General features: G+C 43.1%; 1 protein-coding gene across 1 annotated transcript in view; it reads right to left on the reverse strand.

The window, feature by feature from the left end:
- KIF14 (kinesin family member 14) overlaps positions 1-24,370 on the reverse strand; it is a 2,369,812-nt gene that overhangs the window by 1,379,458 nt on the left and 965,984 nt on the right. The window contains exon 13 of the mRNA XM_044086046.1: positions 1,009-1,072. Within this exon, the coding sequence (XP_043941981.1) occupies positions 1,009-1,072 (64 nt within the window). The remainder of the gene's footprint in view (positions 1-1,008; positions 1,073-24,370) is intronic.

Genomic DNA, 24,370 nt, shown 5'->3' on the forward strand with positions numbered 1-24,370 from the left:
GAGTGAACCTGCAAGACATCCTAAAAATATAGACCAAACACTTTCAAGACAAAATACAAACTATATGCTGGAAATAATGCAGACATAGTTTATAGTCATTTAGAAAAAAAAATCAATTATGGCAATATAACAAAAGGGTAACAAAAGAAAATCGCATGGAACAAGGGAACATTTGTTGCTAAATAAAACCATAACAGAGAATTGTAGAAAAGGGAAGACAAAGTCTGGCATGGATAGATTACATAAAATCATTTGACCTCATTCCAAATTCATGGAAAAAAAGAGTGCTTACAGATGTATAAGATACACTCTACACTGATCAATTACACTTCAGCGGCCATAAAACTGTGACAAACTACTTTGCAGTTAAGCCATAACTAAGGACAATTATTATCCCAGGGATAAAAATTCAAAAGGTGACCTGCCAGGGTGACTCTCTGTCACCATTGCTGTATTATCTTGCCCTTAACCCAGTAAGCTGTTGACTTAACAGATTAAGCTATAATTACAAGTTGGCTTCCAGAAAACAACTGTTGACAGACTTCTCATCGTATTTTTGTGGATAACTTAAAACTGTATAGTTCGCCCGATGATGTCTTTTGCCACCCTAAGACTGATGACTTACAGGTCTGCAGTGTAAAAGTGATCTCATGGATGTGCAGACCCATCTTGCCCATCACTGCTTGCTACATTAGACCTTACAGAGTTGCACTTCTATTTAAGGACCAGTAAATTTGGTCAATGAATCTCAATGTCCTAGGTCACCAGCACTACAAAAAGGTTCATACAACTTTATGTTCATATGCCACTGTGCTCCTTAACTCCTTAAAACTTATGGATGTTCAGATGTTTCCTCCCCTCTTCCTCAGGTTACTCAAAAACACAACACAGACTCACTATCTGTTTTAGACAACAGCAGTGAACACACAAATGAACACAAAAAATAAATAAATATAAAATCATTTGCACAATTAAACAGTAGGGAAATACTGACCATGGTCAGCATACCTGTAATTCTTTTGTTTCTTCAGATTTACGTTTTTCTGCTTGCTCTAATTTCTCCTTCCAGATCCTACACAATTCAATGAAAAAGTATTTTTAAAGATCAAAACACAGCAAATAATATAAACTTATTTCAATAAATGAATTTGGCACACAACTGTAAATAAGCAGATTACAGTGCAGACAGTAATATTCCAAAGATGATCTCTGGCAAGTAGTACACAACAAGATGTGTTTCTGCAGATTTAAATTTTAAAAATTAGCGGCCTTTACTGGACAAAGTGTTTCATGAGTGTCTAGCCTGTACATGAACATGATTGTTCAAGTTCATTGACAATTATCTAGCTGACCTACTCGGTTAAAATGCTCTTGAGGCTGCGGGAGCTGCACTTACAGTGTGTGCTATGCAGGGATCCACAACATGTGGCTGATACACAAGCTACTGAAGTTGAATCCAAAGCAACAAAAATTAGTGCAGAAGTAAAAAAAAAAAATCAGTTGAATGCGGAAAAATACAAACAGGAATGCAATCTACTAAGAATAAATCACTGAGTACATATAAATACCAGTAACAAAACCCTGAAACACAACAAACATGCAGGACAGGACTAGATACGTATGCAAGGGTGGTACCTAGAGCCTCTGTCGAGTAGAGCCACTGGAGTGATCCCAGGGGTGAATTTTCTATTTCCCATTCACTCATCAAGGTTTCTCTTGAAGAAGGTCAGTGAGGTGCTCTGTTTGACATGTATGGGAAGCCTATCCATAGCAAGGGCACTCTTTGGGTTATGAACCTGTCCCTCCAGCATGTTGTTAATTGTGGTAATGAGGTTGAGGTCACTGGAGTGTGTTGTGTGGAGGGATTGGGATTTCTTTAGATGTAGCATTTCTAACAGAGCTGGATCAGACATGGCTTTGTATGTCAAGCAGAGATTGCCTCTAAGTAGGTGATATGAGACAGAAAATAGTTGGAGTTGTCTGAGTCTGTCCATATAGGACAAGTGTTTAAGACCCAGGATCCTCTTTGTGAGGTACTTTTGCAGCCTCTCCAGTTGTTGTAGGTGTCTAGTGAGGTACATGCCAAATGGGGCATTGTACTCGATGATTGGCCTAATGAGGGAAGAGTAGAAGGAGACAATGACCTCTTTCTTCCTGGATGCAAAACCCTTAGTAATGAGATGTGCCACATAGAAGGTCTTTCTGACCACAGTGGCAATGTGGTGGTCAAAAGAGAGGCTGCTGTCAACCTGTGTTCCCAGATCTCTTATAATACCTTCTGTGTTCAGTGGACTACCATCGATGCGGTAATTCATGGGAACCAGGTTTTTCCCAAAGGGGATGACGACACGTTTTTTGGCATTGAGCTTAAGGCCATAGTTCTGACACCAGTCGTTCATCTCAGTGAGGCCTTTCTGCAGGATGTCAACATCACTTGGGGAGTTAATAATAGCTCCCAACTAGCAATCGTCTGTGAACTTTGTCAGCCAGAGACCCTTTGTGTTGGCCTGGACTTCAGAGAAGTAGATACCAAACAGGAGACGACCCAGGACTGAACCCTGTGGAACTCCACTCATGACTGGTCGGCAGTCTGGCTTGGAGTCCACTACTTTCACACTGTGGGTTCTATCTGTGAGCCAGTTTGCAACCCACCTATTAATATAGGGGTTGATGCCTAGCTTACTGAGTTTTTCTACGATTCCTGAATGGGGAATGATATCAAATGCCTTGGCCAGATCAAGGTAGGCTGTATGAACCACCTTGCCTTCATCCACAGCTCTGGTGACTGTCTCAAAGAAGTCGACCAAGTTGAGCAGGCATAATTCTTCTCTTCACAAAACCAAACTGTGTGGGATTCAGAGTTTGGAGATTCCCTATATCCTTATTTATTAGGTCCATGATGATGCATTCCATAGTTTTGCAAATCAGACTTGTCAGGCTAATGGGGGCAATAGTTCCCAGGGTCTGTAGTCGCTCCTCCTTTGTGGGGAGGCATGACTGTAGAAGTGCACCATTCAGTAGGGACAAAGCCTGAGGTGAGGCTGTGATTGAACAGGGCACACAGGTGAGGTGTCAGTTCACTCTGTAGTTCATGTAAAACACAGCCAGGGATATTGTCAGGTTCCATGGAAGCTGTATTCTTGGCCTTGGACAGTGCTTTTTTAACCTATACAGTAGTAATACTCAGTGCCTAGCAATCTACTGGTATTGTGATTGGTCCTTTGGGGGTTGGGGTAAAGTTGGAACTGAATCTGTTGGCCAGTATATTGGCAATATTTGTTGGCTTGGTATAAGAGGTACCATTATACAGTAGCTCAAAGCAAATCTGGGTATTGCCATGGACATTCTTTACATAACTATAGAAGGTCCTGTGGTTGTCTTTACTATATGCTGCAATTCTGTTTTCATAGCTAGCTTTAGAGGATTTCTTGAGGGATCTCAACTTTTTGTTGAGGCTGATAAGGGAGTTTTTCCAGTATTGAGACTTCACCTTATTCCACATCAGTTTCCTCCTTCTGTTGTAGACTTTGTTTATGGCAGGGGACCACCAGATTGGCTTCCTTTTTTTGGAGGAGACGTCTTGGTTCTATTGGGTATGCCAAGATCCATGTATTTGTGTAAGCGTTTCTACAATGCAGTGGTGTATAATTCGGCGATCATGCAACTATTCTCCATTTGCATGGGTGCCATGAAGTTAGCCACCTCTGTTTTTATTTTAGGAGCCCAAAGTTAGCTTTGGAGAAGTTTTTCATGGTGGTTACCTTTGTGGGGGGGGGGGGGGGGGGGTGTAGATTTCCAGGGTGATTAGTTTGTGGTCGGATCTAACCAGGGAGGAGTTGACTATAGGTGTAGAGCAACAGTCGACCATATTAGTAATGACCAGGTCAAGGATTTTGCTACCTCTAGTGGGGGTAAGAACGAGCTGGTCCAGAGCATTTGAATTAATGAAATCCAGGAAACATTGGGCAAGTGTGTTGGTACATGAGTAGTTTTCCCAGTTAATGTAGGGGTAGTTGAAGTTGCCCAGTATGAGAGTGTTAAGTTGGACCCTAATATTCTACAATGTGCTTAGGAACGTGGAGTGTGAGTCTTGTCTGACAGAACTGTATTAAATTATCTCATTAAAAGTTGCATCCTATTAGCCAGGCAAGTAAAAACCCTTCTATGCTGTGCCTCAAAAACATTTTGAGTAAGTGGCAAATTCTCTGTATTCACATCCCACACTAATATAAGTTCAGTGAAAAATGTGCACATTAGCACTCTCTGGAAACTGAACCTATGCAGGCAGGAAAACAAGTGCAAAGAATATGTTTCATCTGCAAAGAAAATCTAGAACATGAAATATAAACTTCAGCAAGTCTACAATTCTGATCATGGCACCATGCTATCTGACTACAATGAAAAAAGGTATCCTCTGGAAGAATTAAGGTAAAAAAAAAAAAAAAAAGGAAAAGGAAAATTAAATGGCAGCATTTGTGTCAGAATGCTCAGAATTGTGCACTATGTACCACGCTGAAAATCCATCTCCAGTGATTATGTGAGTACAATCACCTTATGCACAACAGTTTGTATAAATGCTCCAGCTTCACAGTCATTTCTACCAAGGAGAGTAACCAGAGGGATAAAACCCTGTCTATGACCTAGATGAACAGAGTTCAATTAGCAGCTTGGGTGCCTGATAAACCGGAAGGGTAAGAGAGAGGAAGGAAGGAGCTGAGCCTATTCACAGCATTTGGAGGGGTGAGGGGAGTTTTAAATGCTCAAGAGTACATATGCAAGGCATGATTTCCCTGGGGGGACAAGAAAAATGTGCATGTGGTTCTTCCTTGTAAGTGCTCAAGGTTTAACCTGCTGGCTTAAATCCTTTATGGAAGGGAGGTTTAGCCTTGAGGTGACTCTCATTATACATCCAGCTAAACAGGTGCAAAACCAAATATGTCTAGGATTGCAGATACAGCAGAAAAAAACCCTGATAGCTGCCATGATGACAGTTTTTGACTCCCCCACAAGCTGTATATGGAAGCAGTTAATGTTAAGGAGCCTCATGGTCAGGAAGCAGCAGGACACACACAGACACACACACAAAACCACAAAAACTATACAAAGCACAGTATATCTCTTCAAACAATGATGCCTTTCTTGGAAAAAAATAAAAGTTATGTACTCACCATAACTAGGCATCTGTGTTGTCCATTTTCATTCTTCCTCAACATGTGGATTACGGATATTATCCTCAGATCTGAGTAGGCCGCGTACTACATATTTCGGATGCCACTCTCAAGCTCCTCCCTCTACCATAATGCCCTAATACATCCTCAATGCCTCAGATTGAATTTGCTGCCATATAGCATTCTGTGAGTACTAAAAAAGAAGAATAGAAACTCCAGCAGGGCTCAAACCTGGAAACTGTAGGTTCCAACACAGAAATTTCAGCACAAAAATCCATTAGATCACTGCAAAAGATGACAGGAAGGGGAAGGAGGGAAAAAGTTGAGGAAGAATGAAAATGGACAACACAGAAGCCTAGTTATGGTGAATAAATAACTTTTATACCTGATGTTGTCCTTCTCATTCTTCATCAATGTATGGGACAGAGTCCCCAACTATGTAAATCTGAGGTGACCCTCACGGAAGGATATTCTGGAGAACTGCTGAACCAAAGGCAGCTCTACTTCTGGAAATTAAGTCCAATTTGTAATGAGTAACAAAGGTATGGGCATTGGATCATGTGGCTGCTGCGCAAATATCATCAACTGAAGTTCTTGACCAAGATGTAGCTGAAGTGGCCATTGATCTAGTTGAATGAGCTTTAGGAGGTTATGGGTAGAGAAAGGCCTTGCTGAGAATAAATACAGAAAATACAGTTAGTTATCCATTTGGCCAATGTAACTTTAGAAATTGGAGATCCCAACTTTTCATATGAGCCTGTCAGAGACCAATCCATTGAGGAAAGCGAGTTATTTCGTTTCAGTTATGATCTGCAAATTGTAAATAGGTGTATATAGAAGTTTTTTTCTTTCTCTGTTGTTTTTTTTCCTGTATTCTATAACACTGTATAGTTATCTAATACATTCTATGTGCAAAAAGCTACATTGTACATTAACAATGGTAATATTGTCATAGTTCTCATATGTCTGTTCATCTCATTCTGCTGTCCATCTATGTCACTCTTCATATTGAGAAAATGAACTTTAAAGATATTTGTCTATTACTAGAATGAACAGTTGCTTCATTAACTTTGTAAATGGTTTACTTTCAACGTATTATCATCTGTTAGTGTGTACTGTATTTTACAAATTGTTTAATGTAACAAAAAATAAAAACAAAGATTTGGAAAAAAAAAAAAAGAAATTGGAGATCCCATTTACTAGGTGAAAAGGAGACAAACAACTGAACTGTTTTTCTGAATTATTTTGTTCTGTGCAAGTAAAACATAATTGTCTATGCACATCCAGTATGTATTCTCCTTTGTTTGAAAATTCTGGAAAGAATACTGGTAAATGAATGGTTTGATTGATATTAGATTCAGAAAGCACTTTTGGTAGAAAAGAGGGATTGGTAACCCTGTCTTCATGAAAAAGAATGTAGGCAGCCTTTGATGAAAGAGCCTGGAGTGTGGAAATCCTTTTGGCGGAAGTAATAGCCACTAAAAAGGCTGTTTTCCAAGATAAATACTTTAAGTCAGTTTTTGGTGAAGGTTCAAATGGTTTTAGAGTCAAACCTTGCAGTAGTACAGTCAGACTCCAGAGAGGTGAAGGATATTTCACTGGAGGTCTAAGCAGGAAGGTGCCTTTTAAAAAAGCCTTACATAACTTGGAAGCAGCCAAACAAGACTTCTTGTCCCCTGAATGAAAATTAGATACAGCCGCTAACTGTCCTTTGATTGTGGAAAAACTAACACCTTTTTGAAAGATGAAAGTTAAAAAGTCTACTACCAGAGAGACACGGGCAGTGAATGGATCAAACTTACTCTTCAAAGCCCAAAATGAAAATATTTTCCATTTTCTTTTGTAAATTCTTCTAGTGGAGCTCTTTTGTGAGGATAAAAGAATGACACGTAACAGGGAAGAAAGCCCCGGCTGTCTGGTTAGTAATGGAACTGGAGAAAACATACGGTTAGTTTGAGGGCTGGAATATTGGGATGTTTCATCCCTAAAGGATATGAAAGAAGGACTGGGACTAGGGTCTAGTATCTAAGGACAACAGTAAAGATGAGACCAGAGGAAGGGGAACCACATCTGGCAAGGCCAAAAAGGGACAATGAAATGACCCAGCTCTTCAACTGACTGTCTTTCTGTAAGAATTTTTGAATCAGAGGTAGGAGGAGGATAGGAGTAAAGGAGACCAGAGGGTAAACGTGGACTACAGCATCTTTCGTTGACTCCCCCTTGCAGGGGGAGGGGTCAGGGCAACATACCAGCTGCACTTTTTTCTGTGGGAAGATGCAAAAAGATTGCAGCTTGTTTGGTCCCAACAGCAGAAAATTTCTTTGCATCCGCTTGACAGACCACTCGTGAGGTAAGAGAATGGATCTGTGAGTTTGTCCACCAGCACATTAGATTTCCACAGAATGTGCATTGCTACTAGAAAGTGGTTGGAGCAGATGGCCTATTGCTAAAAGAACTACCCTTATCTCCTGGACATTGATATGCAAATGGGTATATTAGGGGGACCAAGTGCCTTGAACCGTACTTCCCGAGTAGTGCCTCCCCCACCACATTTGGAAGGCATCTGTGGTCATTGTGGCCAATGTGGAGATAGAATGAAAGATCAACTTTTGTAAATTTCATCTGACTGTATCCACCAGCAAATGTGATTTCTGCCTGAGTAAGACTGAGTGGAAAGGATAGGGGTTGTCGAAGAATAGATCACTAAGCATCTAGAGTCCACTGAAGAAAACTCAAATAACATGCTAATAGAACTAATACTATCAATGCTGCTATGGATCCTAATGCTTGAAGAAAGGTTTGGCAGGAAGGACAGGGTGAGAAAGAATTTGATGAACTTGGGATCTGAGAGTGCATACACAGTGAGTTGGTAAGGAAGCTATCTGGCTTCTTGAATTTAGATGGGCCCCAATAAACTTCAGGCTCTGTACTGGTGTCAGTTTGGATTTGGCAGTATTGACTGCTATGCCAAGTGATTGACAAATCTGGAACATAGTTCTTGAATTGTTCTAAGAGATACATGGTTGGGGCGGTGAGAAGCCAGTCATCTAGATATGGAAACACTCTGAACCCTTCTAGTGTCAGGTGAGCTGCTACCACTGCTATACACTTGATAAACACCCTGCGGGCTGTGGTGAGTTCAAAGGACAGAACTCTGAAATGGTAGTGACTGGCTCCCAGCCAAAAACATAAATGTCTCCGGGAATGTCTATTTTGATGTGATAGTACTCCTCCTAAAGATCAATGGAGCACATCCAATCATCCTTGTGTAGAACAGGTAGAATGGATAGAATTGTGACCATTCAGAAGTTTGATTTTCTCACAAACTGGTTTTGATTGCTTAGATCCAAAATTGGCCACAGGTCGCCTGTCTTCTTTGGCACAAAAAGAATCTTGAGCAAGTTCAGAATCCTGTTTGGTCTGGTTGGACCTCCTGGATGACTCTTGTCCAGCAGACTTTAAACTTCTTGTGCTGCAGCTGACATCTGACTGGGTGGAATATCAAGGAGCTTCCTTCTTTTGAAAGTAGGGGTTTGAAAAAAGGGTACGAAGTAACCTCTGGATATTATTTTTAGCACCCAAGAATCATTTGTTATGGCAGACTAGGCTTCTGGGTACAGGGGCAAGCATCCCCTGACTGCCTCCAGAGGCAGGAAGTCAGGCAGCACTTCAAGAGCACTGAAAGGGTCTATCTGGAAAGGAATCTCTAGAACCCTGATTTTGTGGGCCTCCTCTGCCGCAAAGATGGCATCCTCTGTTTCAACTCCATCCTCTGCCTCTGAAGGAGTTGTCTCCGAGTGAGCCCTGGAAAGATCCCTGGGAATTGCGGAACCACATTTTCTTGCCACCTCTCTAATTTCTTGAAAAGGATTGTTGAGGGGTAGAAAACTGGATCCCTATGGCAGACAGTCTTGACTTCTTGCTCACTTCAGGAAAGTGTCTCTTTCATAAAAGGGTTAAACAAGGCTGTTCCATCAAAACTAGTATTGATGAAAGAAGACTTGAAAGGCTCTGCAAAGTCACATAGCAATATCCAGGCATGTCTCCTTATGGCAATGCCTGAACCAGCCACCCGTGAAGTACCTTCTGCTGCATGAGAGATTAACCTCATTGGACACAATGGAAATAGATAAAAGAGTGGCCATCTGAGATAATGATCTTTTGTGATCCTTTGCAGACATAGACTCCAAGAAGGATTTTCATAGTTCTTTTGTCAAATCTCTCTGTAGTCTTGTAAAGTGTGCCAGGTAATACCGGGACCTAAGACCAAAGGTCGCTGAAGCAAATACATATTTCCCAAATCTATCCAGCACCCTAAATTCACTATTAGGAGGTCAGACACAGGATCTCTGTTTCACTAGCTCCTTTTTAGTAGCTGCTGCAATAACCATTGCATCGAGAAGGACTCCTTTGTTCCAGTGGGATTTGTCCTTTGGAGATGCTAGAAACTTATCCATACAGCATGGAATAGGTTCAACCTTTCTTGCCTGGCAAGAGACTAGATCAATAAGTTCATCACCCAGGGGAGTCACCCAAGACATAGATGGGCCAGAACCAAAAGCCTCCAGAAATACTGATTCCTCAGTAAAAGGATTATCGTTTGACCAACACCTTTGCACTTAAGGATCTCTAAAATATCTCCAAATGAGACGTCATCAATTGGTGATCCTGGGGGTCCTTCCCCTTCCTTGAAATCAGTATCTTCAGTGAAAAATAGCAAAGGGGAATCCATGTGCTTCCTTTTGCACATTCTCTTTTAGTGAACCTCCTCAGGGGAATGTTCTGGAGAGATGTCCGAAGAGAGGGGTAGTTCTTCCATGGAAACCATCTGGAAGCTAGATGGAACTGGCTGTCCCTGTGGAGTAAGTCTGTTGGAATCAGAGCTCGGAACCGTAGGAGGAAAGGAGACAGGATCTGAGGCTGCATGAGAGACCAGATACCTAGAACAAGATGAGACATTTTTCTACAACCATGGACTAAGAGTAGCTATGGCCAGCCGCACTGGAGTCAAATGTTCCAGTACAGGCAGATCACAGCTCCCATCCGTATCATGATTTGAGGAGGGAACCAGACCTGAGCTGTGTATCGGTGAGGCTCTGAGAGGCAGGGATGGATCCAACATCATCGGAATAGACACTGGGCCCACTGATCCAATGCCGAAGCCTCAACTCCAGGACTCGTCCCAATCCAAAGGTATTGGAGCAGAACTAGTCACAGACACTGTCGAAGTAGAAGAAGAAAAGCTCTTCAGATCTGACATCAGAACTCTCAGAACTGTCAGATCCTTGGGCTCCAAAACAACAGGCGGATTGGAGAAGGAGATAAGATTGTATGGGTAGGGGCAGGAAGGCTCATGGATCCAATGGGAGACAGAGCCGATACAACCCCCATCTGGATCTGACCTCTGAGATATTTTTACATTACTCTATCCATATCTGCTTCAGAAAGATTCCTGGGGACCTGACAGATGATGTAGTGGATTGAGATCGGGAATGTGATTTAGGTGCAAGCATAAATGAAGAGTGTAGCCAAGGGGAGACAGGCTCTACCATACACTTGGGTGAGTGAGTTTTGGCGTGTACAATGTACTAGATATAGGATCCTACAGCTATGGATCTGTTGTCTGGATAGTAGGACTAGAAGAAATAAGAATCGGATCCGAATGCTTAGGATCTGAAAGCTTTGGATCCATAGACTGTCTTTTTGGATCCGACGAAATAGGATAAAAGATTTTTTGAATTTTCTGTTGTGGCTCTGAGGAAATTTTGGAGAATTTGGAGGTGACCACTTCCTGTGCCCTGAAGGAGTTTTTGAAGATTTATTTGGTGGTTTGAGCCCCCAAAGAAGATGAAGATGAAGGTGGCAGCAATCTTTTGAAGACGAGCTTGTTACACCTGTCAGCTATGGCTCTAAAACGGAACCCTGCACAAACATTACAATTTGTATTCCAGTGAGCCGCTCATAGCCAGTAAACACACTCCCTGTGGGCATCCGAGTTAGGGATTTTATACACACAGGAAGTGCACTTCTCAAAACCTGTCGGCTGCATTTCTCAAAACCTGTCGGCTTATCAGCCATGACTAGAAAACATACAGAAAAAAAGGAAGAAAATAGAAAGGGATTTTTTTTTTACTACCAATGGTACTAAAGAATATCCTGAAGGAAAGGATAAGATTTTTATAGAAAGAGAAAAGAGTACCAACAATGGTACTTAAAGATGGCTACTATGAGAACTGTAGAAGGTTTACTAGAGAAAATCTGAAAAACTAAGAGGAAGGAAGAAAAAATTATATAGGTTAGAAAGGAATATTAAAGAAAAAAAGTAGACTGAAAAGGAGTGAGAAAAATGCATTTACTATTATAATACAAGAAAATAACTCCTATGAGAGAGGAGAGAGGATCCTATGTCTGTACACGATGATGGCAAATGAGATCTGCGGTACTGGGGATGGACTGGAGTATTATGGGTAGAGGGAGGAGCTCGAGAGTTGGATCTGAAATCTGCAGTATGCGGCCGAGTCAAATTCAAGGATCGCATCCGTAACCCATATGTTGAAGAATGAAAGGGACATCAGATCTGCCATTGATCAACCACAAATGTGCTATCTTCAGAGCCTTCAAAAGGCCTTAGTACTCAAAATCTAATCAAGGTTCTTCTCTCCTTAATAAAGTCTCCCTCCTTGAAGGGATACAGCCAAGTAAATATCCCATATAAACTCTCAAAAAGTTTATCCTGAACCTGGGAACTTGGAAAAAATGCTAATTTTGCAAACTTTAAGTAAAAAAAAACTTTTGAAAAGCCGCTGCATAAATTGCTTCAGAAGTACAATTATTTGAGGTTAAGAGACTCTTGTCATCTTTAACAACTAATATGCAGCCCTCACATCTGCAAATTAGAAGCACTCCCAAACCTGGCTGCTTCTTGACAGCTTGTCCATGAAAATCAAAAGCTGGAGGGGAGATAACATATACTCTTGGCAGAGTCCTGTGCTCACCATGAACAAGTTTGACCTAAGGCTGAGAGTAAGGACACAACTCTTTCTCATCAAATATACAGATGAACTGGCATGGAAAAGCACTCCTGAGACCATGAACTGTTGTAGTACTTCCTACAAGACATTTCAAAGCACATGATCTTATGCTTTCTCTGAGTCCATAAAACAAATGTAATCACTAATGACAAAGAACACTTGTGTAAAATCTTACCATAACGATAGATGTCCTTCTCTTCCATGTTGTAGACAGCAGAAGGTGGGAACCTGAAGAAAGAGGATGAGTCTCCATGGGCCATCCTTCCTGGGAACTAGAAACATTCTTGAGTAAAAACCTCTTCCTCTTTACTGGGAAGTGACTTCCTGAATGGTTCCCTGAAAAACAAGTCCTGAAGTACCTGAGGGGAACAGAAAAAGCTGGTCATGAGGGGGTTGAGGGATACCCATGAAGGGTGGAATGAACTTCCAAACCATGTAATATCCGTTTTGGACAACTGAAAGCACCCATTTGTCTGTAGTAATGTTTATAGGTTCATAGGTTGGTACTAGGCTTTCGGCCCTAGGGCCTATACAAGCCTAGCCATAACAATTCCCTGGCTAGTTCTTCCCACACTATTTACTTCCCTGGATCCCTGTCTAGCAGAGCGACTGACGTGATCCCTGGGATGAATTTCCTTTCTCCCATCCAATCATCAAGGTTCCTTTTGAAGGGGGCCAAAGAGGTGCTCTGCTTGACATGTATGGGCAGTCTATTCCAGAGTATGGGGAGTCTCTGGGTCAGGAACCTATCCCTCCAGCATGTTTTGTTTATTGTGATGACAAGGTTTAGATACCTGGAGCATGTGGCTCTGAGGGATTTCTTTAAGTGTAGCATGTCCAACAGCTCTGGGTTTGACATGGCCTTGTATGTTAAGCAGAGATCGCCTTGAAGTAGACAATATGCAACAGAGTATAGCTGGAGTTTTTTAAAGCGGTCAGCATGGGACATCTGCTTTAGGTCTGTGATTCTTTTAGTGAGGTATTTCTGCGACCTTTCCAGTTGTTGCAGATGTCTTGAGAGGTATATACCAAATGGGGTGTTGTATTCTATAATGGGTCTAATGAGGGAAGAGTACAGTGGGACAATTACCTCCTTTTTTCTGGATGAAAAGCCCTTAGTGATGAGGTGTGCCACACAGAAGGATTTCCTGACTGTTGTGGCAATGTGGTTATTGAAGGTGAGACCACTGTCCACCTGAGTCCCTAAGTCCCTTATCACACTTTCTGTGTTTAGTGTACTGCCACCTATGTGGGAATTCACGGGTACATGTGTTTTCCCAAAGAGGATAACTATACATTTCTTGGCATTGAGCTAGAGCCCATGGCTCTGGCACCAAGCATCTGTTTCTGAAAGGCCCTTTTGTAGAGTATCGGCATCATTTGGGGATTTAATAATGGCTCCTAGTGTGCAGTCATCTTCAAACTTTGTTAGCCAGAGTCCCTTAGTGTTGGCCTGTACTTCAGAGAAGTAGATTCCAAACAAGAGAGGTCTCAGGACTCTCTTATCCAAGAAGAAAGGGAGTGAGAGAGGCACTGAGGAAGAGGAATCTGGGCAGGTAGTCAGATTACCTGGTTTGTTTGGAAAGGGTTTTTTTTTTGAGTAGTGCCAGGCTGAGTCCTGGAAGAGCTTTGTTTGTGTGTACCTTTCCTGGAAGTAGGAGGAGGAGTACGGGACTGTTTCCTCACAAAATATGCCTTGGAAGGATAATTCCTGTGGTACATAGGAAGTGGGGACACAAAAATATGCTTAAGTTCCTGTAACTCCTTCCCTTTTTCTTGAAGAGATTCAAAAAAAGCAGCAACATTAGCTCCAAAGAGGGCAGAATTATCAAGAGGGGCATCCATAAGTTTTATCTTCATATCATCAGGCAAGGGCTGTAATCTCAACCAAGAATATCTTGTAAGGACCACGCCAGATGCAGATGATCTGGCACATACCTCACCTGCATCACAGCTGCACTTTACTGAATGACGAGTCACTTGGGAAAAGGCTGTCAAGAGGGAGGAGAATTGAACCTTGACTGCAGAGTCTGGAAAGTCTGACAGCAACTGTGAAGCCTGAGAGAGCAGGGCCAAAACATATTTGAACATACGAGTCTGGTAATTAATGGCCCTGAAGGCCAGTGTAGATGAAGTGTAGATTTTTTTACCCAGTCTCTCCATCATCTTACTGTCTTCATCAGATGGAAGTAAAGAAGTGGAAAGCAAAAGTTTGGAAGGTCTATCTGCAGACCAAGACATAACAGCAGAAGTTGCAGGAGAACACTTAAAAAGAAATTTACTGTCCTCTGGTACCTTGAAAAATCTACCGGGCCTCTTTGGGGCAGGTGGTTGAGAGTCAGGTGCCTTGGATGCTGACAAGAAGGCATCCAAAAAGGCAGGCATCACAGGGAGTATGGCAGAAGGGGAAGGGAAGTCAATCTAAAAGAGATCATAGTACCTCTTCTGCACCTCTGAAAGTTGAGAGCAGTCCCATTTAAAGACGTCTCTCATCCTAGAAATGGTTTCACTGAAAGAGATGTCCTCCTCAGGGGAGTCATTTCCACTGGACTCTACTTCAGGGGAAACATAACTCACAGGAGAAGCTATCTGGATGGAATAGGCAAGAGACTCATCTGAAGAGGAAACTTTCTCTTCAGAAGGCTCCTGCTCCAAAGGAGAGTTTCTTGGAATTGAAGTGGGAGAAATCGGGGGAAGACAGACAGCAGAGGAAGGTCTCAAAGCCATAAAGGCATTAAGAATGACCTGTCAAAAGGCCTGCAAGTCTGGAGTAGGGTCCAGACGAGGTAAAACATGCTTGAGCTTTTGTTTCCTTTTAAAAGGAGGATCTGCTTTAGGCTGAGAGGAAGGGACCGATTATAGGCCTACCCTCCAGCACAGACATCAGACTCCCTTCACTGGCTATGTAAACAGAAATACTATGAGGGGAGTCCGAACAGATGAGCCATGGTTCCCCCTTATCATCCTGACTGGTCGTTTGCGAAACCTCTGTGAACATGCTAATGGCAATTTCCTTAGCAGCTTCTGAAGTGATACCCACTGCAAGAAAAGAGCCAGCAACAGTATGGACCCCCATGCCTTCATCAACCTCTACAGGGACATCTGGATTCAGAGGTGCAGCCAAAGATTAAGGTCTAAGTTTTTTGACGGTCTTCTTCGGACAGACATGACATACCCTCCATAGAAAGCGCTAGTCGCTTAAGTCTCTGACTCTCCAGAAAAATATTTAAAGCAGACAGATAACCATGGAGCATATTAGGAACAAACTCCTAACAAATTGCGCATCCCTTATAATAGCGGGCAGACCATAGACAGAACAGAAACTGGTCATGATTACTTTTGTGTGGAATCTGTCTTCTACAGTGGCACTTGCTTTTCTTGGATGACATGAACCTCAAAAAACAGGCAATAGCAAAATATTAATACAAGAAAAAACCCCAACAGGGCACTTATCTGAAAACAGCAACCACTCGGCGATCTGATCAAATGAACAAGAGAAGATGGCATTCAGAATGGCGGCACAGAAATTCTGAGGATGGTATGTGTGAACGTCACTTTTATGGCTTACATTTCCTGCTGCTTTCCTGTGACGTCTCATATACCTTGCAGTATTAAAAGTCTTTTGTATACTGGCCAGACGGTTTGGTCACCTAGGCGGAGAATGCCACATGCTATGAATACTGCAACATGGGAATAGAAGGAATTGTCCCATGACCCCTCCTCAGTCTGAGTGAGAACAAAAAGTCGATCCATTGTTCCACAGGCAGGATGGAATTTACTCAGCTCATTCTCAATCAAAGACTCAGCTGTTGGTTACATCTCCTTTTAGCACCTTGGTGTACCATTTAACAGAAAGGGTGAGGAACACAGTACTTCCATAGCTGAACAAAACCTTGTGTCCCACTTTTTGAAAATGGGGACCACTTCTCCATGTTTCCAGTACAGAGATACTATCCTAACCATGATACCACAATACTGTCCAATAAGCCTACATTGTGGTGTAGTGGGATAAAGCACTGACTGTAGTTCAGGGGATCCAAGTTCTAGTAGCAGCACAAGAGCTTAGCTCAAGCAAGAAATATGGACATCCTCATGGACACACATGCACAAAATGACTTCCTTGCTGGAGACCAGGGAAGCAACCACAAGGTGCCTCCTGTGAGTGTGCATAACAGTCCTGCTGACATCAGTCCCTTAGACCAGAGAGAATCAGTTCTTGTACACCCCACTCAAGCTCTGATGCTGGGTGGATGCATGGGGTAGGAATAAAAAAAAAACCACCCTTGATGGTTGTCTAAACAGTGGTACCTCTCTTGCTCTCCATAAAGTACAGTTTTGTACCTACCATAAATGTAGATGTTTGAGGGCTTATGCTGCTGCAGTCTTCACACTAGGGTTATCCTGCCGTCAGGTGGTCCCGCAACCGGCCAGAATTCCAAAGCCTTGGTCCGGCGTCGGTTGTCGTCGCTTCTTCCCTGACGTCAGTGCGGCAGGGGTATAAAAGAGGCAGCCGATGCCATTTTCTTCAGTTTTTCTTACCCCAGATGTCAGGTGCCCCAATCTAATAAGGCAAAATAAGTGGCTTGCAAACCATACCTTAGAGAAAAACAATAGTGGTAGTTGTAAGCAAATACACCATATAGACATGCATCAAGAAGGTTGATGTACCTATAGATAAAAGCAACCCCTGTTCGGAAGTGGGGAAGGAGGGAGGGTAACCTGGACTGCAGCAGCATAAGCCCTCAAACATCTACATTTATGGTAGGTACAAAACTGTACTATGTTCATCGTGCTATGCTGCTGCAGTCATCACACTTGGGTTGAGTCCCAAAGCTATGGTTGGGTGGTAGGAACTATACTGGGTTAGGCGCAGCTAAGATACCCTGCAGAACTGCAGTGGCAAAGCCAGCCCTGGTCTTTGAGTATAGTGGAAGGTGGTAATGTTTGGTGAAGGTGTGCACTGAACTCCAGGTGGCTGCCTCCAGAATGTCCTTTGTTGGGACTCCTCGGAGGAAGGCTGCTGAGGTTGCTGTAGCCCTGGTAGAATGAGACCTAATATTAGCAGGCACTGGTTTCCCATGGTGACAGTAGCAGAAGCGGATACAATGTGCTATCCATTTGGAGATGGTCTGTTTGGAAATAGGCTTTCCCTCTGAACCTGCTGCATATGATACAAATAGTTGGTCAGATTTTCTGAAGGCCTTTGTCCTGTCCAAATAGTAACGCAACTGTCTGTGAATGTCCAAAGAGTGAAGGAGTCTTTTCCCTTTATTCTGAGGGTTTGGATAGAAGGTGGGCAAGTGTATGGTCTGATTGAGAGCCACACTGGAAACTACCTTTGGTAGGAAGGAAGGGTTGGTTCGTAAAGACACTCTGTCCTGATGGAAAATGAGGAAAGGTTCCACTGCCATAAGCGCCTGTAGTTCTGAGACCCTGCGTGCTGAGGTGATAGCCAGCAGCAGAGCTGTTTTCCATGAAAAGTATTGTAGATCTGCTGAAAAGGCTGATTCGAAAGGAGGTAGTGTTAGTTTTTCTAGCACAAAATTTAGATCCCAAGATGGAGTTGGTGGTTTTCTAGGGGGTCTTATGTTTTTTGCCCCTCCGAGAAACTGTCTTAGTAAAGGGTGAGAGAAAATGGAAGGATCCGTATCATATTGAGCTGAAATTGCTGAAGCATGGATCTTTATAGATGAGAAAGAGAGTCCTTTGTGTAGCATCTCAGATAAATATTGGAGCATTTGTGGAATGTTTGGGATGCCAGGATCTAGACCTCTGGCCTGGTTCCATGCACAAAATCGTTTCCATTTGTCTGAGTAAGTTTTTCTGGCACTGGGCCTTCTGGGCTCCAGGATGACATTCAGGACGTCCTTTGAGAGGAGTGTTGATTGATAATTTAAGGTATCTTCCATGCAGCTAGGTTTAAGGTCCTGAGTTGACTGTGAAGGATCTGAGAGTTTTGTTGAGTTAAGAGCTTGGGGAATTGAGGTAAGATCCATGGAGGACTGTGAGTCAGGTTTCGTAGTAGTGGGTACCAGTGCTGACATGGCCAGTCCGGAGCAATGAGGATCATATGTGGTCTGTCTGATCTGACTTTCAGTAGTACCTTGGCCAGTAGAGGCAGAGGGGGAAAGGCGTAGACTGACAATGCTGCCCAACTGAATGATAGGGCATCCACTTTCCAGGCCAGGGGATGATAAGTCCTTGTGCAAAATTTTTGTAGCTGGCAATTGCTGGTTGAGACAAACAGATCTATGTCTGGTGGTCCCCATCTTTGAATTATCATTGCAAATACTTGTGGGTGTAGTCTCCACTTGTGGGGATCTGTTAAAATTCTGCTTAATTCGTCTGCCAATGTTTTCTTTCCTGGCAGGAATTGTGCTTGCAATTGTACTTAGTAAGTTAATGCTGTGTTCCACAAGGCCATTGCCTGTCTGCATAATGGGTAGGAGTGCATTCCTCCTTGCTTATGTACCACATTACTGTGGTGTTGTCCGTCCTTATTAGAAGTTGACCTGGAAGCAAGAGGTCCTTGAAGGCTGTTAGTGCATTTTGTACGGTTAGCATCTCCTTTTGATTGGTTTGCAGATGCCTTAGGTTTGTAGGCCATTTGCCCTGTATGCATTGTCCTGCCATATGTGCACCCCAGGCGTAGTCTGATGAGTCTGTTGTCAAGGTTTGCTTTGCTGAAGGTAAAACAAAGGGGAGACCCTTGTTTGCTTGGCATGCTTGTGCCCACCAAAGGAACTCTTTTTGAAGGCAGGGAATGAGAGGTATACTTGCTTCTAGGCTGTGTCTGTGCTGGAACCATACACTTTTTAGGTACCATTGTAGTTTTCTCATATGCAATTAGTTGAATGCAGGATGCCATGTACACCAATGCCTGCAGGAATTTCCTTGCAGTGAGCCGGGTAAAGGTTGCCATCTTTTTGAAGTATTGAACCAGTTGTTTTTGCTTGTCTGGCGGGAGGTAAGCCATCTGTGCCGTTGTATTCAAGCTGGCACCCAGGAAAATTATTTCTTGTGAGGGTATTAGTTTTGACTTCTTTTTGTTTACTGTGTACCCCAGGCAACTTAGCAATCTTGTTACAAATGCCAGATGCTGTAGTAGGAAGTCTTTGCTGTCCGCTTGGATCAGGCAGTCGTCCAGATATGGATAAATTTGTATCCCTCGTTGTCTGCAATATGCAATTACTGATGCCAGGCATTTCGTGAATACTCTGGGTGCAGTAGATAAGCCAAAGGGCAATGCAAAGAATTGTGTTGAACCTGCCAAAAATCTGAGGTATCTTCACAATCTTGTCTGATAGGGACATGCAGGTATGCCTCTTGGAGGTCCAACGTTACCAGCCAAGACTCCTTGCCCAGCATGGGAAGAAGCTGCTGTAGTGTGAGCATTTTGAATTTGGGTATCTCCAGGTAAGTGTTTAGAATTGAAAGGTCTAAGATGGGTCTCCAGGCTTTGTTCTTTCTTGGTACTAGAAATAGTCTTGAGTAAGAACCTTGGCCTTGCTCTGTGGTAGGTACCTTTTGAATTGCTTTCATGTCCATGAGAGTTGTAATTTGTCTTTGTGCCTCTGTCCATTGGTTTGTTGGCAGATTTGGCATGCCTCTCATCCGTGGTAAAGTGTGAAAGTGAAATCTGTAGCCTCGGGTAATAATATCCAGAACCCATTTGTCCTTTGTTATAATGTGCCAGTTTTGTGTAAAAAGATACAGTTTTCCTCCTATAGGTGCTGCCTGGGCAATTTTGCTTGGCAGGCGAAGAGGAAAGTCATTGAGTTTGCTTCCTGAAGGGTTGAGATCTGTCGCCTCCCCCTCTTTGAGTTGCTTGCCATTGTCTAGGCCTGAAGGTACCTTGTGCCTGGCCTCTGCCCCTAGGGCATCTGTACCTGCCCCTTTGGGGTCTGTCTGAAGCAGGAAAGGACCAGTTCTTTGATGGCCAGTTTCTGCTGAAGCGAGGAGGTTGTACCTGTAAAAAATCTTTAACTGTTTGCATTGATTTTGCCTTTTCTTCCATTTTCTTTAAAACCTCCTCTGCTTTGACACCAAATAACGCATCTTTTGCAGTGGAGCATCCAGTAGCTTTGCTTTGACATGTTCTGGTAAAGTTTGCTCTTTTAGCCAAGCATGTCTACCTATCACAGACCCTGTAACAGCTGCTCTACATGAGGCCTCCAAAGAATCAAAACCACATTGTAGGGTATGTTTTCCCACCTGTTCTGCTGCATGCAACAAATCTTGTATTTCTTTGTAATCTGGCTGATCTGTTTGAGGGATCATTTTCTGTTTTAACAGAGTAAGCAGGTACTGCTGGTATTTAATCATGTGGAATTGGCAGTTTAATGCCCTCATGGCCAAAGTGGCATAAGTGTACACCTTTTTCCCCCATCTTTCTAATGCCCTGGAGTCTCTTTCAGCAGGTAGTGGATTCTTAGCTGTAGAGGCCTTAACCCCTTTGGGACCCTGGGAAATGGTTTCTGGGTCTGCTGGAGGGCTTTTATACAAAAACTTGTGAGAGTCAGGAACTCAATAGTATCTGTCTGGCTTAGCTGGTGCTGGTGGTAAGGAATCTGGATTTAGACTAGATTCATTATAAACATCATCCAGAATGTCTAAAACTGGAGGGATAGCTAGGGGTCTATGTTGAGGAAAAAGAAGAAACTCGCAAAGTCTTTTCTTGGAATCAGAATAATCTTGGCCTTCCCAGTGGAAATGCTCTCTCATGGTGTGCAGGGTTTCCCCAAAAGAAAAGTCCTCAGGAGGAGAAACAGAGGGGATAGTCTCTTCAGCATCTGAGTCTTCGTAGGAAGGGTAGGGGTAATCCTGTTCCTCAGAGTCTGCTGAGGAAATGGATTCCTGGTCAGAAGGAGGGAATTCTTCCTCCAGTCTAGGCCTTTTGTCAGGAGGGGGTTGTGAACCTCTGATAAGGGTGATCAGGTCCTCCGCCATTTTGAGCATCTGTTTTTTAGGCATGGGGGCCTGTGTGGTAGTCTGTGGACCCGTTTTTTTAACCTTAGTCATCGCTTTAAGCTTCGCGTAGGACTTTACCGAGAGGGTCGTCGGTTTAAATACACCTTCGGAAGCCGAAGGCCTGTCCCTAGTATCGGGCTCGCCGGCCGGGCTGGCGTCCGCGTGTTGAGGAGGATCAGGCTCCAGAGGCCCGGTAGTCTCTGTCTGAGAGGTAGTCGTAAATTCTAAATCCGCAGTAGTCAGGGGCTGCGTAGGCGCCTCACCGAGTACCGGGGATCCGGCGACAGGCCTAACTGAGACCTCGGTATCTGGTCTAGGCCTAGGCTGCCTGTCTTTGTCCTTGCATTTTTTGAACACAGCTGAAGTCGGTTGCTCTGACGACATAATATAATTGAATCTTCTACCAAAATAATGTCAGGCGGTATCAGCCCGATGCTTGATAGTGCGTTTATTGAACCTAGCGCAAAACCGACAACCAGAGACGTTGTGGTCTGGGCCTAGGAAAGGAATACAATAGGAATGAAAATCCTTATGAGGTATTTGCTTCCCACAAGAAATACAATTATTAACTTTGTCTGACATCGGTCTGAGGCAAGAAAAGTTTCCCCAACGGGGTACTTAGCTTTATAAAAGACTTCGGCTGAAATTCTGTTCGGAAATCTCAGGAGCTGGCCGACCGGCACTTGCGAACTGCTTCTGTTTCGGGCACCGCACGGCAAGAAAGACTGAAGAAAATGGCGTCAGTTGCCTTTTTTATACCCCTGCCGCACTGACGTCAGGGAAGAAGCGACAACAACCGACGCCGGACCAAGGCTTTGGAATTCTGGCCGACTGTAGGACCGCCTGACAGCAGGATAACCCTAGTGTGATGACTGCAGCAGCATAGCACGATGAACATTGGGGAAACCAAAGAGTCAATTGGCTGGGAGGGATGACAGGAAGGCAGTGGAGGTAAAGTAGGAAAAAAAATAATCACTGAAGATATCAAATTCTGCTTTCTGGCTCTGCTTTCATAGAGGAAGGGGAGTCCATCAGATTCAGGGCTGTTCTTTATACTTCTCAACAACATTCGCAGTCAAAGTCAGCATTTCTCTACCATGGTAAAGAACAGCAACAGGCAACATTCTGCATCCTTCACCTGCATTAAAAAGAAGTTATCTACTCACCGTAACATTCCATCTGTGTTGTCTGCTTCAGTCTTTATCAAACCTGTGGGTCTTGGTAACGAGCTCCGAACTGACACGGACACCAGCAAACTTAAGACTGCAAGCTAGAGCTCCTCCCACCCTACCCATACTGCCTAGCTCCTCTCAGATACCTCAGATTGAGCTTGCTGCCAGTATTTTCATAAGAAAGAAGTCCATTCTTAAAACAAACAACACAGTTTAAAAGAATGTTCAGGAGCTCAAAACAGGAACAAAGTTTCCCAGAATTATTCATTTGGCCCTTCAGAGATAAGGAAGGGGGAAGGAGGGAGGGAAGGTTGATGAAGACTGAATCAGACAACACAGATGGAACATTATGGTGAGTAGTACATAGCTTCTTTACCTGATGTTGTCTGTTCAATCTTCATCAAACCTGTGGGACAGAGTGCCCAGCTACATAAATCTGGGCGGCCTCATGGAGGGATATTCCAGAGCACTGCAGAATCAAAAGTAGCCCTATTCCTGGATATGATATCAAGTTTGTAATGCAAAATAAAGGTGTGAGAATTCCACCATGAAGCAGCTGCACAAATATCTTCTAAAGAAACTCTAGACCAGAAGGCTTGGGACACAGCTATGGATCTCATGGAATGAGCTCTAACTGGTTTAAGTAAAGGAACATTGTTCAACAAATACACATGAGTAATACAATCCCTTAACCATCAACAGCCTTCCCTTTTTTGGAATCTGAAAAAGCGACAAACAACTGATGAGATTTCCTGAACGTTTTTCTCCTATCCAGGCAGAAGGGTAAATGTCTATGAACATCTAAAAGATGCAACATATATTCACCCTTATTTTGGAAATTTGGAAAAAACACAGGGAGATTAATGGATTGGATTAACTAATGATGTTTATGACACACAGCCTTTGGTAAGGAAGAGCAATAAGTATGTAGTGTGACTCTGTCTTTATGAAAAATAAGATAGGAAGGTTTGGAAGACAACGCTTGAAGTTCTGAAACCCTCTTGGCTGAAGTAATAGCTACTAACAAGGCTGTTTTCCAGGATAAGAATTTCAACCCTGCCTTAGCAGCAGGTTCAAAGGGGGGTAAGGTCAGAGCTTGAAGAACCAAACATAAGATCACATGGAGAAGTAGGGTTTTTAACAGGATGTCAAAGAAGAAATGTACCCTTGAGAAAAGGCTTTGCAAAGTCTACAAGAAGCTAAAGATGTAGCATTATCCCCAATGTGAAAATTAGAAATGGCTGCTAACTGAACTTTAACAGTAGAGAAGCTGGCCCCCGAATGAAAAAGACCAGTTAAGAAGTCCAAGACAGCTGAAATGGGAACTGTAAGTAGATCAATGTGATGCTGTTGGGCCCAAATGGAAAACATTTCCACTTACTTTTGTAATTCCAGCTAGAAGACTTATGGGAGGAAATGATAATCTTTGGACTTTGGAAAAAATCCTGGATTGTAAAGTCATCATCAGAACTGGAGAAACCATGCTGTTAGTTTCAAATTGTGAAGAACCAGATGAAGTTGCCCTGAGGGGTGAGATAAAAGGTCTGGACATGGTTCCAGTGTCCACGGAGGGCAAATTAGATGAGACCACAGGAAGATGAACCAAACCTGTTGTGGCCAAAAGGGAGCAATGAAAATCACTTTGCTCTTCAACTTGCATGCCTTCTGAAGAAATTTGGAAATCAGAGGAAAAGTGGGAAACGCATGAAGTAGACCAGGAGGCCAAGCGTGGACTAGAGCATCTCTTAGAGACTGTCCCTGTGGACGGATCTGGACAAAGTACCTTCTGCACTTGTTGAAGGAAGAAGAAAAAAAGGTTGCAGCAGGGTTGACACCATCTGAGGAAAATCCTGTTTGCCACTGACTGATTCAGAGACCACCTGTGAGGCATCACTAGTACCCTGCTGAGCTTGTCTGCCAATATGTTGTGCTCCCCCAAAATGTGCGCTGCAACTAGAAAGCAGTTGGTAGAGAGAGTAGAGACAGCCCACTGCCACACTCTCATTGTTTCTCGACAACTGGGATAGGA

The sequence above is a fragment of the Protopterus annectens genome, chromosome 10.part0, assembly GCF_019279795.1.
Source record: "Protopterus annectens isolate FY-2018-M chromosome 10.part0, PAN1.0, whole genome shotgun sequence".
Classification (NCBI taxonomy): domain Eukaryota; kingdom Metazoa; phylum Chordata; order Ceratodontiformes; family Protopteridae; genus Protopterus; species Protopterus annectens.